Source organism: Micromys minutus, assembly GCF_963924665.1.
Source record: "Micromys minutus genome assembly, chromosome: 4".
Classification (NCBI taxonomy): domain Eukaryota; kingdom Metazoa; phylum Chordata; class Mammalia; order Rodentia; family Muridae; genus Micromys; species Micromys minutus.
In genome coordinates this window covers 88,050,998-88,065,863 of record NC_137973.1, presented here as the reverse complement: position 1 = coordinate 88,065,863, position 14,866 = coordinate 88,050,998, and the positions used below count along the sequence as shown (strand labels likewise).

General features: G+C 41.3%; 1 protein-coding gene across 3 annotated transcripts in view; it reads right to left on the bottom strand.

Moving 5' to 3' along the window:
* Nucleotides 1-687: 687 nt before the first annotated feature.
* The window catches only part of PTGER3 (prostaglandin E receptor 3), a 73,769-nt gene continuing 59,590 nt past the window's right edge, over nt 688-14,866 (bottom strand). Inside the window, exons 3-4 of one of the 3 annotated variants that reach the window (XM_080916577.1) lie at nt 4,586-4,674; nt 688-1,485 (exon numbers count right to left, since the gene is read on the bottom strand). In XM_080916577.1, coding sequence (XP_080772703.1) covers nt 1,482-1,485; nt 4,586-4,674 — 93 coding nt within the window. In that variant the 3' untranslated portion in view covers nt 688-1,481. Of the gene's footprint in view, nt 1,486-4,585; nt 4,675-14,437; nt 14,517-14,866 lie in introns of those variants that run through there. The other 2 variants (XM_080916579.1, XM_080916578.1) reach the window with 2 other exon arrangements.

Sequence of the window (14,866 nt, the reverse complement as noted above, 5' to 3'; positions counted from 1 at the left end):
GAAAATACTGTTTTCAGTTCCTAGATGGGTTCATTTTAGACCCACGGGACATGCGGAAATTTTCTCAAGGGCACAGGGAGTATTCATAGTGTATCAAGAGTCAAATCCAACTTTGCATCAAAGACCATGGGACTGCTACATCACCTGGTCCGATCAGTGGATTACCACTGCAGTGAATCTTAGTGGTGAGACTTGTGGAGAACAGAGCTCTCTCTTGCTACAAAGAAACAGTTCGATACCCACAGAAGTGGGCATTCTTCTGATGATGGTCTTTTTACCCTGTGCTCAGTAATGGCCACTGAACATAAATCTGAGAAGGAACCACCAGATCCAAAATAAAGCAGTGGAGTTGATAGCTGATTCACGGGAGGCATCGTGTAGTTAAGGGTGGATGGACTGAGAGGAAATCCTGCTACAGGACAAACTACACATCGCAGGAAAGTGTGATGTGGCAGTGCTGAAGCAGATACTGAATATCTGCTGAACTAAGGGCTGAACAGGGGAAAGGACGAGAGTCAGAAGGTGGGAGAAGGGAGAACAGGTTGTCGGATTCACAAGCACATGGAAGCTATTAAATAACGCAAATATCTTTTCAAACTCCACTGTTTAACACAGACAAAATCATTTTATTTCACAAAAAAGTCACAGACTTGGATATAGAATAACTGTCACTCAGTAATCCCCCCCCCCTTTGATTGTGCTGCCTGAGCACAAATTATGAAAAATCTTAAGTAGATAGTAGTTAAAAAATAACATTGAACTGGAACAAAAATTAGCTGGTTTTCTTTAAACAGCTCTAACTGAACATTTAGTCACCTAACTTTGGAACTATCAGTGACACCTGGAATGTGTCTTTAGCTAAACTTCTCCCTTTAAAAACAGAGAAACAATGGCATGATTCCTGAGTTACCGAGGGGCCAGTAACTAGAATTAAGTTAGAAACCTTTTTCCCAGTCTCGCTGAGGACACAACTCTGTGGTGCCCTATACCTGCTTGGCACAAAACACCCTTTGCACATGCTCTCCTGCCTTCTCACGCAGGCTTTTGTGTCTTGTTCAGCTCATGACTTATTAAATGGACATTTGCTCTCAACACATTGATGGTTCGCTGTTAAAAAGTTGTGCTGCTTTTTTAGATCTATGTAGTAGACACAGACTGTCAAACATACAATGGCATCCATGTCCACAAAGGTTCTGGAAGCTGGAGATGGAGACACTTCTGCACCGAGTCTCTGTGCTTCTCTATGCAGTCTTGCCCTCCTCAGATGCAGAGTCTCGATCCTTCACGGGAACCATCTAATGGCCCGACTTTCATGTTATCATAAGAGATCTTGTCTCAGTGGGTTTAATGGCAAGGAAAACTTAAAATATGAGGCCAAAAGAAGATACAATCTAAAATGGTTCAGTTATCCTTCCGAGGGGAAGAAATTCTCAGACCCAGGGAAGCCAGTACTGTAGTGAAAGTCGGCTTCAGGTTGTTCATCATCTGTTAACACAGAGAAAGGACTGTAAGTATAGTAGGGATGATTGTTAATATGTTTGTGTGTGAAGTAAAAGTAGCACATACATAAAGAATCCATATGTCATGTACAGGCAAAACACGTGTGTAGAAATGAGGTATGTTTTATAAATAAGGTCTATTAAAGGTACATCAAATACAGGTTAGCACACAAGTCCCAATAAGTATATAAATGTGCTTTTAAAAGCAGGAAGGGTGTCATCGAACACCCCATAAAATGCAGCTTTCCATCAATCGGTCAAAGACTTGCCAGTGCTCCTTAGAGTAAAGCAACTCAGAATCTCACTGAGGATTTCAGATCTCTTTTTAGAAGGCATTTTGACTGCATGTGGCTTTCAAGAGCATTATAGTTTACACTTTGCACACTCTTTGGAAGAAAGTGCAAGCATAAGAAGAAGCAACCTCGTAGCTGAGTGTGATACCTAGAATTCTAGCCCTCAGGAGGCTGAGAGAAGAGAATCAGGAGTTCAAGGCAACCTTCGGCTCCCTAGAGTTTGAGGTTGGCCAGGATTGCAAAAGACCCTGTCAAACTAACTAACTAACGAACTAACTAATGAACTAATGAACTAACTAACTAACTAACTAAAACAATAACAACAAATCACACCAAATAAACAAAACAGCAACTACAAACCCCTTCACATTCTGTCTTGCAATTACAGTGTAGATACTTGCCTTGGTACCCAGGGTGATTGCAGATCCTGGTTGAGTGAACTGCTATGTGCTCCTTGATAAACTCTTGGGTACACAGTATATTAACTTTCTAAAATATTTGCCAATAGTCTTAGAGGTGCATATTTTACATGAAGAAAAAAGAACACTATTTTTTCAAATCACATGTAATAAATGCCTTAAAATGCATGTAATAAATGTACCAGACAGACTTTTTAGAATGTACAGAGGGAGGCTGGAGAGATAGCTCAGCAGTTAAGAACACTTCTTGCAATCCAGAAGATCTGGACTTAGTCAATTCCCAACTCTGTTATTGGGCACCTCACAATCACCTGTAACTACAGCTCCAGGAGCTTTTGCCTTCCACTGACTTCTGCAGGCACCTGTACTCACACACACACACACACACACACACACACACACAGAGAGAGAGAGAGAGAGAGAGAGAGAGAGAGAGAGAGAGAGAGAGAGGGAGAGAGAGAGAGATGCATATACACATACTCACACACAAATAGGAACACATATGCACTCACACAAACATGCACACTCATGTACACACATATGCATGCATATATACAAGCATGCACATATATCTGTACATACACTCACACAGACCACACAGACATCTGCATCAGGATTATAACTGACAAATTATTTTTAATAACCTTACAGATACACTCACATAGACACATGTGTAGACATAAACACACTAAAAAAAAAAAAAAAAGGAATGATTTTTTTAAAAAAACCTTAGGGTGAAACTAACAATAAGAAGAAAATGGAAATAAGTGTCCCTCTCTCTTCCCTTCATGCTCTGTGATAATGCAGAGCAATGATGTGCCCAGGATACAACGATGTGCCTAGAATAACACATTTAATCTCACAGATGCTAAATAAAGGATGTGGAGTATAAATGTCACTTGTGTAAAAATTATATTGGTTTCATGACATTTAGAAATATTTAGTTTAGTTTGTGTGTGTGCATATGTATATGTAGAGTGTGTATTTTTGCTCTTGTGCACACACATAAGTATGGTGCCCTTAGAGTTCAGAAGAGGGAGTCAGATCCCTGAAGCTAGAATTACAGGCAGTTACAGTAAGTCCTCTAACATGAGTGCTGAGAACTGAAGCCAGGTTCAGTATAAGAGGTGTCAATGTTCTGACCACTGAGCTATCCCTAGAGCTCCAGTCTTTTCATTTTTAAGCTTTTCCAGAGTTCACCAGCATATTTTTGCTGGTCTAGTTTCCAACTTCATAGAAAAACATATTCAGTTTCTCTCCCCCTCCCCCCCCCCAAAAAAAAAAAAAAAAAAAAAAAAACCTGAAGGGTTTCTCTATCATCACAACCAGGAGGTGATAAATGGCAGGCATTAAACTCTTGAACAATCACATTCATAGTAACACTGTGTACTAAGAAGAGGTATTTCCAGAAGATGAAATAAAACTTTCTACTTACACCAGCTTTCTCCTTACTTAATAAAGCAAATGTGCTGTCATTAAAAACAATAAAACCTCTTCCTTCTCATCCTCTCATCTGGATATAGGCTACAGACCAAAATCAAGCTGGCTGACTTCATTCAGTCTACCTGTGGCTCGGGAGTGCCTAACAGACATGGTGAAGACAGTGCTAGGGAAGAAATGATGCTCTAAATTCAAGAGACATTTCAGTCTTCATTGTGCTCTGCTTTCCAGAGCACTCATTCTGCAAAAGACAGAATTCATACAAATCAAATCAGATCCAAAGAGGAACTGAGAGTGAGCTGGCCATGTGGGAAAACATTGGGTTCTGGTGTCTAATTAAGACACTGACTCAGTCATAAGACACTTGTTATGCATCTTATTATGAATACTCAGTGACACGGTAGAGGAATTGATTTATCATGAGACCAAGCTGGAACCACTCTCAGCTGGCCCTCATGAAAAGGAAATGTCTGAAGAGTTTTATTTTTCTGGATTAAGGTGAGTGTGATAACATCCAGGTGTGTGTGAAAGAGTGTGCATGTGGGCATGCATGAGCGTGTGTGGTGGGGGTGGGGGCAGTGGACAATTGTGAGTGCTGGTCCTCAAGTAATTTCCACTTTTTCATTAAGACAGTGTCTTCCATTGGAGGCTTGACCCTGAAACTTGATTATGTTGGCCAGGCTAGCTCAGGCTATCCCCCTCTCTTTTTTCCATCACTGAGATTATAGGTGCATATCACAACCATCATTTAATGGGTTGTACAGGTTGAACAAAGGTCCTCATGCTTGAGGAAAGCACCAACAGGCTGAGCCATCTCCCCAGTCCTTGCTACACATTTTAATTCTCAGAGATATTTCCGTCTTGGTAGCATTACTGAGACCTGAGCAGGGGACTAGGAAGCCTCTCTGTCAAGCAGACAGCCTTTCCATCTCACCTTTCTAGCTGGTCACTCCACATCAGGGCTGAGGAGCCTGGGCAGGGCAAGGAGGTGGAACTGGAAGCATAGTTGGTGTGGTTCCTGATCTGTGAACAGACAGAGGTATCAGGACAGAGCTACTGACTTCAGCTCTCTTCATCAGATTATATTCCCTCAACAATGCTGGAAGAACCCCAAAGCTCATACTTGGATACACACTGTTCATGAGAAAAGAAGAAAAATGCTTTAAATTATCTTTCCAAGACCATCACACTCCTACTGTCATACGAAAACTTGAGACTCAGATTCTACTTCTCCCATTCAATGCTCACATCTGAAAAGACTTCTAAATCTACACAGTTGAATCAAAACACATGCAATACAATGGTCTAAAGACTGTTCCTTGCAGCTCATGGTTTCTCATCACTTCTGCTTACTTTTAGGAAAAGACCAGAATTCTTAACTAGACACCAACAAACCCTGTTTGATTTAGCCTCTCACTGAAAGACTAGCCTCATATTAAACATCCCCCTGCTCTGGTATCCTTAGCTTCCACTAGCTGTTCTTGAGTGGTACTAACTGAGTCATCCTCTTTCCTCTCAGGGTCTTTGCACCTATTGAGTCATCTTTGCCCCCATTAGCTGGCTAGCTCCTACTCATCCTATAGATCTCAGCTTGAAAACTTGCTTCCTCATAGCACCATGCTGGACTTTTCCATTACTTAATTTTTGCAGTTAGTGTCTTCAGGAATTTGCTGCTGGACACCAATGGCCTTTATGAGTATTTGTTTGGTACTGTCTAAGGGTGAAAGTTTACACAGGAGGGGACAATCTGCTTTTATTTGCTGCTATGTCTATGACCTTCAGGTTATGACAGTAAGGGTTTATGACATAGATGATGCTGCTGAATTGATCCCAAGTACTTATCCTCAATAGCAGTACCAAAGTGCAGCCTGATTCATTGGGTGTTGCTGAGAAACTAAGAAAAGACTTCTGCTAAAAACATATTTCTCTTTAATTTTTTTTACCAGGAAAAGAAGAATGAAATATGAAATTGTTTAGGGTAGAAGGAATGGTAGATGGAAACATTCCTCTTATGCCTACCCTATGCCCATGGTACCAGACTCTTGATTTTGATATCATTTTGGGTTTAACTCCTCAAGTGTCTCCTGCAGCACCTCCGAAATGGTATAGGAATCTGAATGGACCTCTCAGGCTTTATGCTGTCCAAGGCCTTCCTAGACCAAAGCCCTTCCTCTGGCTTCTAGGATGGCCAAGTGTTTCCACACCACCAAATGGAATCTTCCCAGTTCTCTCTGAGTACAAGAGCCCAAGGTTTTTAGTTCAAAGTGTATCTTACTGCTTATCTGAAAGTGGTATTTCTAGACATTTTTCTGGTAGAGTTTTATGGATGTCTTATATACAATATATCATTTGCAAACATGGAAGAAACTGTAACTCATGAAGACATATCAAGGGCAGTTTTTAAGAATCCAGGTGGAATACTGAATGTTATCTACCCAAGGTCAGCTTCTTTGTGGTGACTGTGTTGACATCCCAGTCACTTACTGACACCTTAAAACAGCCAGTACTAAATCTTCTCTATGGGTGTCCTGTGAGCCCTGCGGTTGTTGGAGGGTTAACTGAGGGTGAGTGACACCTATATTGACACTGCCTCTGTCTATGAGGTGCCGTAGTTAGAGGGCTCTGTCTGCGTGCTCATCAGTTAACTGATTTATTCCATCCACTTGCCTATTCCTGGCACCTCAGGGCCAGGACAGTCTACACTGAGGCCAGTACAAACATTAGCTTCATGTTTTGAAGAGCTCTGAGAGAAAACCTCTAGAATTCTCTCTCATCATTTTTAGATACCTATGTTCTTATTACAACCATACTTCTCTGTCTACTGTTCACTGGCTTTCAATCCATTCTGGAAATGACTTACATGCTTTGATTCCTTTGGTAAAAAGCAACCAAAATTTTTAAGTACCTTTCTCCTGACAAACACTGTTCTAAACATCTTACCAATATTAATTCACTGGATTATTATTTCCTTCCCTTGACAGTGGGGGAAACTGAGACACAGACAAGTAGTAGCCAGGGTCACCTACAAAATGTTTAGAGCCTGGCTCAAAGCACACATGTATTTACATTACCAACTTATAGCTAATATATTGTGCACACACTGCTTCCTCTTATGCCCATCACTGGATTTCCCTCAATGTCAATAAAATTCAACCTGTCAGTAACTCTCCTTACTGGTTACCACCACTGGTACGCAGTTAAGATGAGTTTATCTGTGTTATAAATTAAGCTCTGGACTGTATAAACTTGGCCCTTCCTTTCTGTATAAAATTAACAAAACCTTATTATCTGGAATGAACTCGTTTTTCTGATGAGGGATAAAGTAATTTTTTTCATAATACTAAAAAGAGAAATTAGTCATTTAGTCAACTAATAATTAATAACTAAAATATATGATAGAAATGGAATTGAAGGGATATTTTGGGATGTTGAAGTGGAAATCCAAACCCGTCATGGCCGGTGGCTTTTCATATTCCAGACAATAATATGCAGACTATACTGCCTGAATTCTGCTTTGAAAAGTATTTAATATAGTAGAAAGTCAACTGGGATAACAAGAAAGAGTAGGAAGGGGATCTAATTGCAGGAAATGTTAGCATAATGGAGTCTGTTCTTAACTAGTATTGGAACTCAGAGCTCGTCCCAAGGTGGGTCAGCTCGTACACACAGAACCAACCACTCAGAGCAAGTTGGTGATCCTGTGAATATACAAAACTGCACCTTTTTAAAACTAGAAGGAGCCTTGGGGATCATGGAATCCAACGAATTTACACATGGGGATGTGAATCCAGGTCGCTTTTATGGTCACATAGCTGGATTTGGTAAAGTTTTGTCTGAAATCCAGTTTCCTCGTTTTTGTCCCACACGAGACCCAAGAATAGATCAGCAGATTTTATCTACTTATAAACAGTCAAGAGCATAAAAAAAGAAAGAAAAAGGAGAGGAGGAGAGGGGAGGAGAGGAGATGGGAGAGGAGAGGAAGAGAGGAAAGGAAAGGGGAGAGGAGAAGAGGGGAAGGGAGGGGAAGAGATGGGAGGAGAGGAAGAGGATAGAAGGGGAGGCGAGAGGAAGGGAGGGGTTACGGACTGGAGGGAAAAAGAATGGGAACCACTGACCAGAATGAAACTGACAAGGGACTCCCCAGAAGTTCATGGGTGTTTGTTTGTTGATGCCCTCTGAGTGTCTAGCCTCTATCCTAGTGCTGCTTGATTACTCCTGGGTATTTGTGTTAGTGACCTTGGGTTTTCACACTGTATCTGTAAATAGAGATTAGCTCCATTCATAGGCAAATGTTGTTAATCCGATGCTTCCAAGAAGCAAGTGACTTGCTGAAATCTAGATCTTGAGCCACAACCAGAAACCAGGTCATTGGGTCCTCATGTGCCATGTCATCCTCCAAAAAGTGTTAGTAAATTATTCTAGAGTAAGGATAAGGACAGTGAGGCACCTCAGCCAAGGGACAGGCTTTCAGGAAGTTTGTTGACTCAGTCTTTCTGGCCCACGCTCAGGAAGCTGAGGACCTTCCAGCTCCTCAGAACTTAGTTTCTTCCTGTTCTTGTCACAATCCAAATGACTCTGAGGTGAGGAAGAGAGTCTCGGTGGCCTTGGCTGCTGCAAGCCTGAGGCAGCTACAAGTGGATTAGCATCTGTCTGGGGTCTGGGGCTCAGAGCCTCTTCTCACCCTGCAGGTTGTCTGCAGCACGTTTACTTGAACCCGGGTGTTTTCAGTGGGCTTCTACGCTTTCCCAGAATACTGACATGTACTCTAAGCAGAATAAATCATTAAACTGCTCTCCTTGCACTAACCTAGGCTCTCAATGCTTTGACAACTTACAGAAAGACATGTACAAGTGATTTAGGAGACGTGGGTTTTCTGGGCTTGTAAAGCATTGTGAGGAGGGCTGCAGAGGAAGGGCTAAATTCTTAAAGGCACAGTGGCAGGTCTGAGCCAATGCTACCTGCCACAGCATTTTCCTTTGTGCTAAGACTGTGAGGTGATGGAAGAACACAATGCCCCTCTTCTCCCATGTGCCCAAGACTTTCACACACATCGAGGGTCACATGCAGTAACTCTGTGTCAAAAGCCTCAGAAAGAAAAATGTCCAGGGTGAAACCAGTTCCCCTGTAGGAGGAGCCCCCTGGGAGATAGCAGGAAAAGGCTAAGAAACTGAGCCCTCACCTCTCAACTTCTGTGCATACCTGGACCATCTCATTACAGGCCCCAAGGAACCTATGTGCCAAGCATACCCCTCACTTCAGCGTGGTCTTCACTTTGCATTATGAAGTGAGAAACTTGGTGTTTTCCTCTAAAACCCTAATACCATCATGGAGAGCAAAGGGGACAGCTTGCAAGTGTAAGGTGTGAGAAGCCACATTGGGGGGGGGGGGGGTGTCCAGAGGCAGGGTTTCAGATAATTCAGTGCTTCTCTGTGAAGAAGTAAACTGTGCTTTCCACAGAGTGTGATAAACAGTTTTCGGATCCCATGCTTCCACATAGCCAGTCATCTCTGTACTGCTGTGGGTTTTCATTTCCCCTTTAGGTGGTTATTTTCCAAGAGAATATGCACGCGTTATTTGAACATTATGACATTAAAAAACCCATATTGTAAAACACTATAAGAAAAAAAGCAAGAGCAATAAAAAATATCCATCTTCCAAGTCATTAGCCCTGAAATTATATTCATACAAGCAACTCTAAACAGACTGAGTAGTTTATGCTTATGTATTAAGGTACATATGTTCACTCAAATATATTTAATAATAACAATTAAAGAAAAAGGCCAGGAATTCAGGAGAGAGCAAGGAGGAGGACATATGAAAGTCTAGATGAAAAAAATATTTTAATTAAAAAAATTTAACAAAAATGTAGGACACTATCTAAAGCAACCCACTATAATAGATAAATATATAATATATAACACAATCTAAACTTAATAACAAGTTTTAATGAATCAATGTTCAAACATTATCTTAATTTTAAAAACATCAACAGACAAAATGTAAAAAAAATAAATTCATATTCCAACTATCAAGTTGAAATTATTTTCATTTTTTAAATATTTATGTGTGTGCAGTTAAGTATATATCTGTGTATCATGTATGTGTATATGTGTGTATGTACACCTAACTATATGTCTATGCATCATGTGTGTATATATGTGTGTGAAGCTAAGTATATGTCTGTGCATCATGTGTATGTATGTGATTCTAATATATATTTGTGCATCATGTATGTGTACCTAAGTATATGCCTGTGCATTATATGTGTGTATGTATGTGTGTGTACACCTAAGTATATGTTGGCTAGAAGGCATCATATCTTCTGGAACTGGATTTATAGGTGTGAAATGCCACATGAGTCCCCAAAACAGAAGCTGCGTCCTTTGTAAGAGCAGTGCTCTTAGATGCTGAGCCATCTCTTTAGTATTAATTCTAAAAGAAAGGAGAAAGAAGAAAGGAAGAAAAAAACAAAGACAGATACACACAGAGAGAGACACACACACACACACGCACTGCACGCACACACTACACACACACACACACACACACACACACACACACTGCACACACTACACACACACACACACACACACTACACACACACTACACACACACTACACACACACACACACACACACACACTACACACACACACACACACACACACACACACACTACACACACACATTACATATACACATACCCCTGCTGGGGAATCTCCTTCCATAAACCGCAGGACTTTTCGGTTCCTCCTTTATCATCCCTGCACGATCATGTTGACACAAGTCCCTGCAGAACATGGCTTTCCTGCCTCTGATCTTTGTTCTAAGTGCCCACTTCTGGCTCCTGTGTTTCCAGCAAGCAGTGTTTCCTCTGTGGGTCCCATCGACACCTCTCAGGGACTGAGTGTGACCCTGAAGTGAGAGCCAAATAAACTCTTTCCTGCCCAAATTGCTATTTAGGGAGTGTTTTTTCGTTATAACATGAAGAAATTAGACACTCTATATGATTGTGGGCTAGATCGGAAGGACAAGTGTGTCTGAATTGCTTGAAACAGAACTGACAGAGTTCCTGGGGTCCAGAGTCAGGAGCTCCCTTTCAGGTACGTTGGATGTGCTATTTGTTACCCTGCCTGCAATCAGGCCCCTGTAAGGGGATGCCCATAGCTATCACCTCTGCTGAAGACATATCCATGGGTCTTTCTACACACAGTTTGTATAAGGTTTCTGTTCATCACAGTCCAATTAGACTGTTCAGACATGCAAACCCAAGTCATAAATCATGACCTGTGATCTTGCCAATCAAGGAGCAAATTGCTGATTTGATGGTTTGAACAAAGAAAGCTCTGTGAGGTCTACGAGGGTAAATTAAGGCAGGAGAACCATCTTGCTATGAGTGATAGCATTCATGAGCCACTCACAGTTATGGGACCAGAAATGAATGTTCAGAATGAAGCAAGCTAGCAGCAGCACCACTTTCTCTGCACCCTGACTTTACATGCAGTGTGACCTCACATTTCTCACACCTTTTTGACACAACTTTTCTGCCATGGTTGATTATTTCCCTGAATTATGAGCCCAAATAAATCTGGTATTGCCTAAGCTGTTTGTGTAAGCTACTTTAGCACAACCAGGACGCAAGACCAAGATTTTCTCTCCTGAGAGTCTGAGCCTGGAAGGTAGTGACATGGTTTGGATATAAAATGTCCCCTGGGGCTCAGACATAGAACCCTTGGTTCCAGCATTGGTTCTGGGAGGCTGATGAGTGCACAGCTGGCCCAGGTAGGTCATGGAGGAAGGCATCTTAAGTTTTCTCAGTCTGCTTCTTGGCTCACCCAGTTGTGAGGAGTCCCAGCCACAGGCTCTGCTGTTATGACATGCAATATGTCTTTCCCACCATATCATCATGCACCAGGTCTTATAAACCATGAGCACAAATCAATCCTTCCTCCCATGAGCTGCTTTCTAGCAGATTTTTCTCACAAAAACAAGAGAAAAATGAGAGAAATGACCAATGAGAGTATCTGGAGACTAATGGCCTGGCTATCAACTTTATTGGTTAGTTTTCTTTACAAACCAGAAAGTAGAGGACTCAGGCCAGAGCTTGGGAATTGCTCCAGTCAGCCCTACAGCCCTACTTCTGAAAGTAGGCCCCAGGTCCAAAAGCTATACAGTCTTCCAAAACATGGCCACCAAGTGGGGACCAGTTCTTCAAAATATGACCTTGCAGGGATACATCTTATCAATAACATCCACATAAATGGAAAAATATTTTTAAAAGAAAATACCTTTTTTATCAAATAGCTAAGAAAGAAGTTGAACAGATTACAAAGATTGGAAATGTGTTGGTGATAACACAAATACCCTCATATCTTTAAATAAATATTCAAATATACAGAATATGTTAAAAAATATTTTCTGGGGCTGCTAAAAATAATGTCCCTAACACCAAATTCTATTTTTCTGCTAAAGAAACATAGCAATAAGGTGACTTCTAGAGACATTCTGCTATGCTCATAGATCAATGTCTTACTGAGAGATAACCAGAGGCTTCCTCCTGTAGTAGATGGGAATTAATACAGAGACTCACAACTGGATGATTTGAGAGACTTTGGAGCACTCGTCCTAAATGGGATGTTTTCATCAAACTTTTTCCTCATAGATCAGAAAAGGAGGCAGAAAGACTGTAAGAGACAAAAGTTATGGATCACACTAAGGATATTGTGCCTTCCATACACCAGGGGACTGATATGTGAATGAAGTCATAGAGAGACTGTGGTGGCGCACAGGGCCTGTGCGGGTTCAGGCCACATTGGGTGCCAGTACAGAGGAGGAAGTGATCACTATCACCCATGCCAATCCAAAAACCTATCTCCAATCGATAACTGCTTGCAAAGGAAAAAAATAATTCTCTCCAATGGAGTGTCTCTGGGTACATTAAACACACTTAAGAACTGGCCTTCTGCCCAACCATAAGTGGCCAACACAAAAACACAAGATGAACTCAGTGTCATTCTTTTTGTTTGTTTGTGGGTTTTGTGGTTTTGGTTTTTTCAGGCCAGGGTTTCTTTGTGTAGCTCTGGGTGCTCTGGAACTTCCTCTGTACACCAGGCTGGCCTCAAACTCACAGAGATCCACCTGCCTCTGCTTCCCGAATACTAGGATTCAAGGTGTGCACCACCGCTAATAGGCTAAACTCAATGGTATTTTGTACTTTTTGTCTTATAGGACTTTTGTTTTTTGTTTATTTTTGTCTTACTGATATTTTGCTTTTATATTATGTTTCTCAATGTTTTGTTTTTATGAGCTATGTTTTGTGTTACTTGTCTTATCTATTTAAATTGTTTTGTTTTCTTGCTTGTTCATCTAAATAGAAAAAGAAAAGGCATGGAGTTGAGTGGGGGAGGGGGAGGAGAAACCTTGATCAGGATATATTGTATGAAAATACTGATTGTACTGTTCTCTGCTCTTGCACATGCACACCCTTTGCGATTGTAACCTAATGGAAATAAGACAGGGAATGCAGCCATGTGGCAGAGCAAAGCTTGCAGAGACCTGCTCATACTTAGAGGAGGATATAACATGGAGTAAGGGGCAGGGGATGATGTCCTCTGCGGAGCATGGCTGCCACAACACCAAACTACACGTGTGTGTTTGTGTGTGTGTGTGTGTGTGTGTGTGTGTGTGTGTGTGTGTGTGTGTGTGTGAGGGCATGGAGGGAGGCAAGAACAAGGACTCCAAGATCAAAAAGAAAGGGTCTAAGTCATTAAGGACACACAGTGGCTATGTTGTGTTCTACACAACAAACTTTAAAAATACACATTTTTAAATTTAAATTCCTATTCTTAAAATCACACTCATTTACAACGTAGTCTTGTCACAGACATAGTAATTCCTAAGTTGTGGGCAATGCATGTCACCCCCCCCACTCCTGTTAACAACAAAAGAAAAAAAGATGTCATTGAGACTGAAAAAAATTCAGGACTATAAAAATGTGAACACAACCCCCCTCCCCAATTAAATAGAAAGAAATTCAAACCACTGCCTCAAGTGACAAATTGTAAAAGGCTGCCCTAATTCCAAACAAGCTAGGAATGTAGATATAAAGTCAAATTAAGTCTGACAGAAGGTATGTGCTCTGCTTTTTTAATAACTTGTCGTGCAAGAGTGATTGAGAATCTCCTTGCAATTTCCTATGTCAAACAGATCAGGAAATTCAGCTCAGACAAAAAGCAAGCAACCGAAGTAGGCTCTCCCTTATCACCAGTCAGTAGCTGAGAGGCTCAAGGAAGATGAAAAACTGCCGTGGATGTGGTAATGTGTGCGAGCCATTGATCTCATGATAGATCAGCCTTTGTTATCTCTAGTTCAGAACAGGTTTGTTTAATACCTCTGCACTTCTGTATGCTGGCTGGGGGTTGGGAGAGTAGGGTTTGTGTCAGGTCCTCAGGCAGGTGGCTGTTGTCTGCAAAACATTTGTACCAAAGTGACTCACCTTGGCTCACACTGTGCATCATAATCAACCACAGTCACTCAACACCCATATTAAGTTGTCCCCACTTGGGGTAATGTGTGGGTTCCACTAGATGCTCTCCTTTAGGCATGAGACAAATACTTCAGCCTTATGGTGAAGGTCAACTTGACCAGATCTTGCATAAGATGCTGTCTAGGCAGCTAAAAGATCTTCACTCAAGAACAATGAAATTGCTATAAATTGTACATGACCACTATGTATTATATACATCCTATGAGTTGAAGAATTATGAGTCTAAACTCAGTGTACTTACCCCCATTCCTCTAGAGTGATAGGGTCAGCTATCAAAAAATGGCTAACACAACATCAGCTCCAGCATGAAGATCTAGAGTCTTAGCCAGAAAAAAAAAAAAAAATCTCAGTTTTAAATACAAAACAATGCAGTAAACCTGCATTATTGCCTGGCATTTCTTACTCTGAAAGTCACAGTAACTATAACTCTTAGGTGAAGTACAAACAGGTTTCTGACATCAAATAACTCACACAGAGAACAAGGCCCCTCAACACTAACAGCTACTCTCCCTTCCTTGTAAAAGAGTCTATTACTAGCTAGATACCAATGAATACATTGCATTCCCTGCTCTCTCTGTGTTAGGAATAGTCATGTGCTGAAATTCGGGACCATCATATATAAGCAGATGAGACTTCTGCAGAGTCTTAAGGAGGAGAGGTAGGCCTTTCT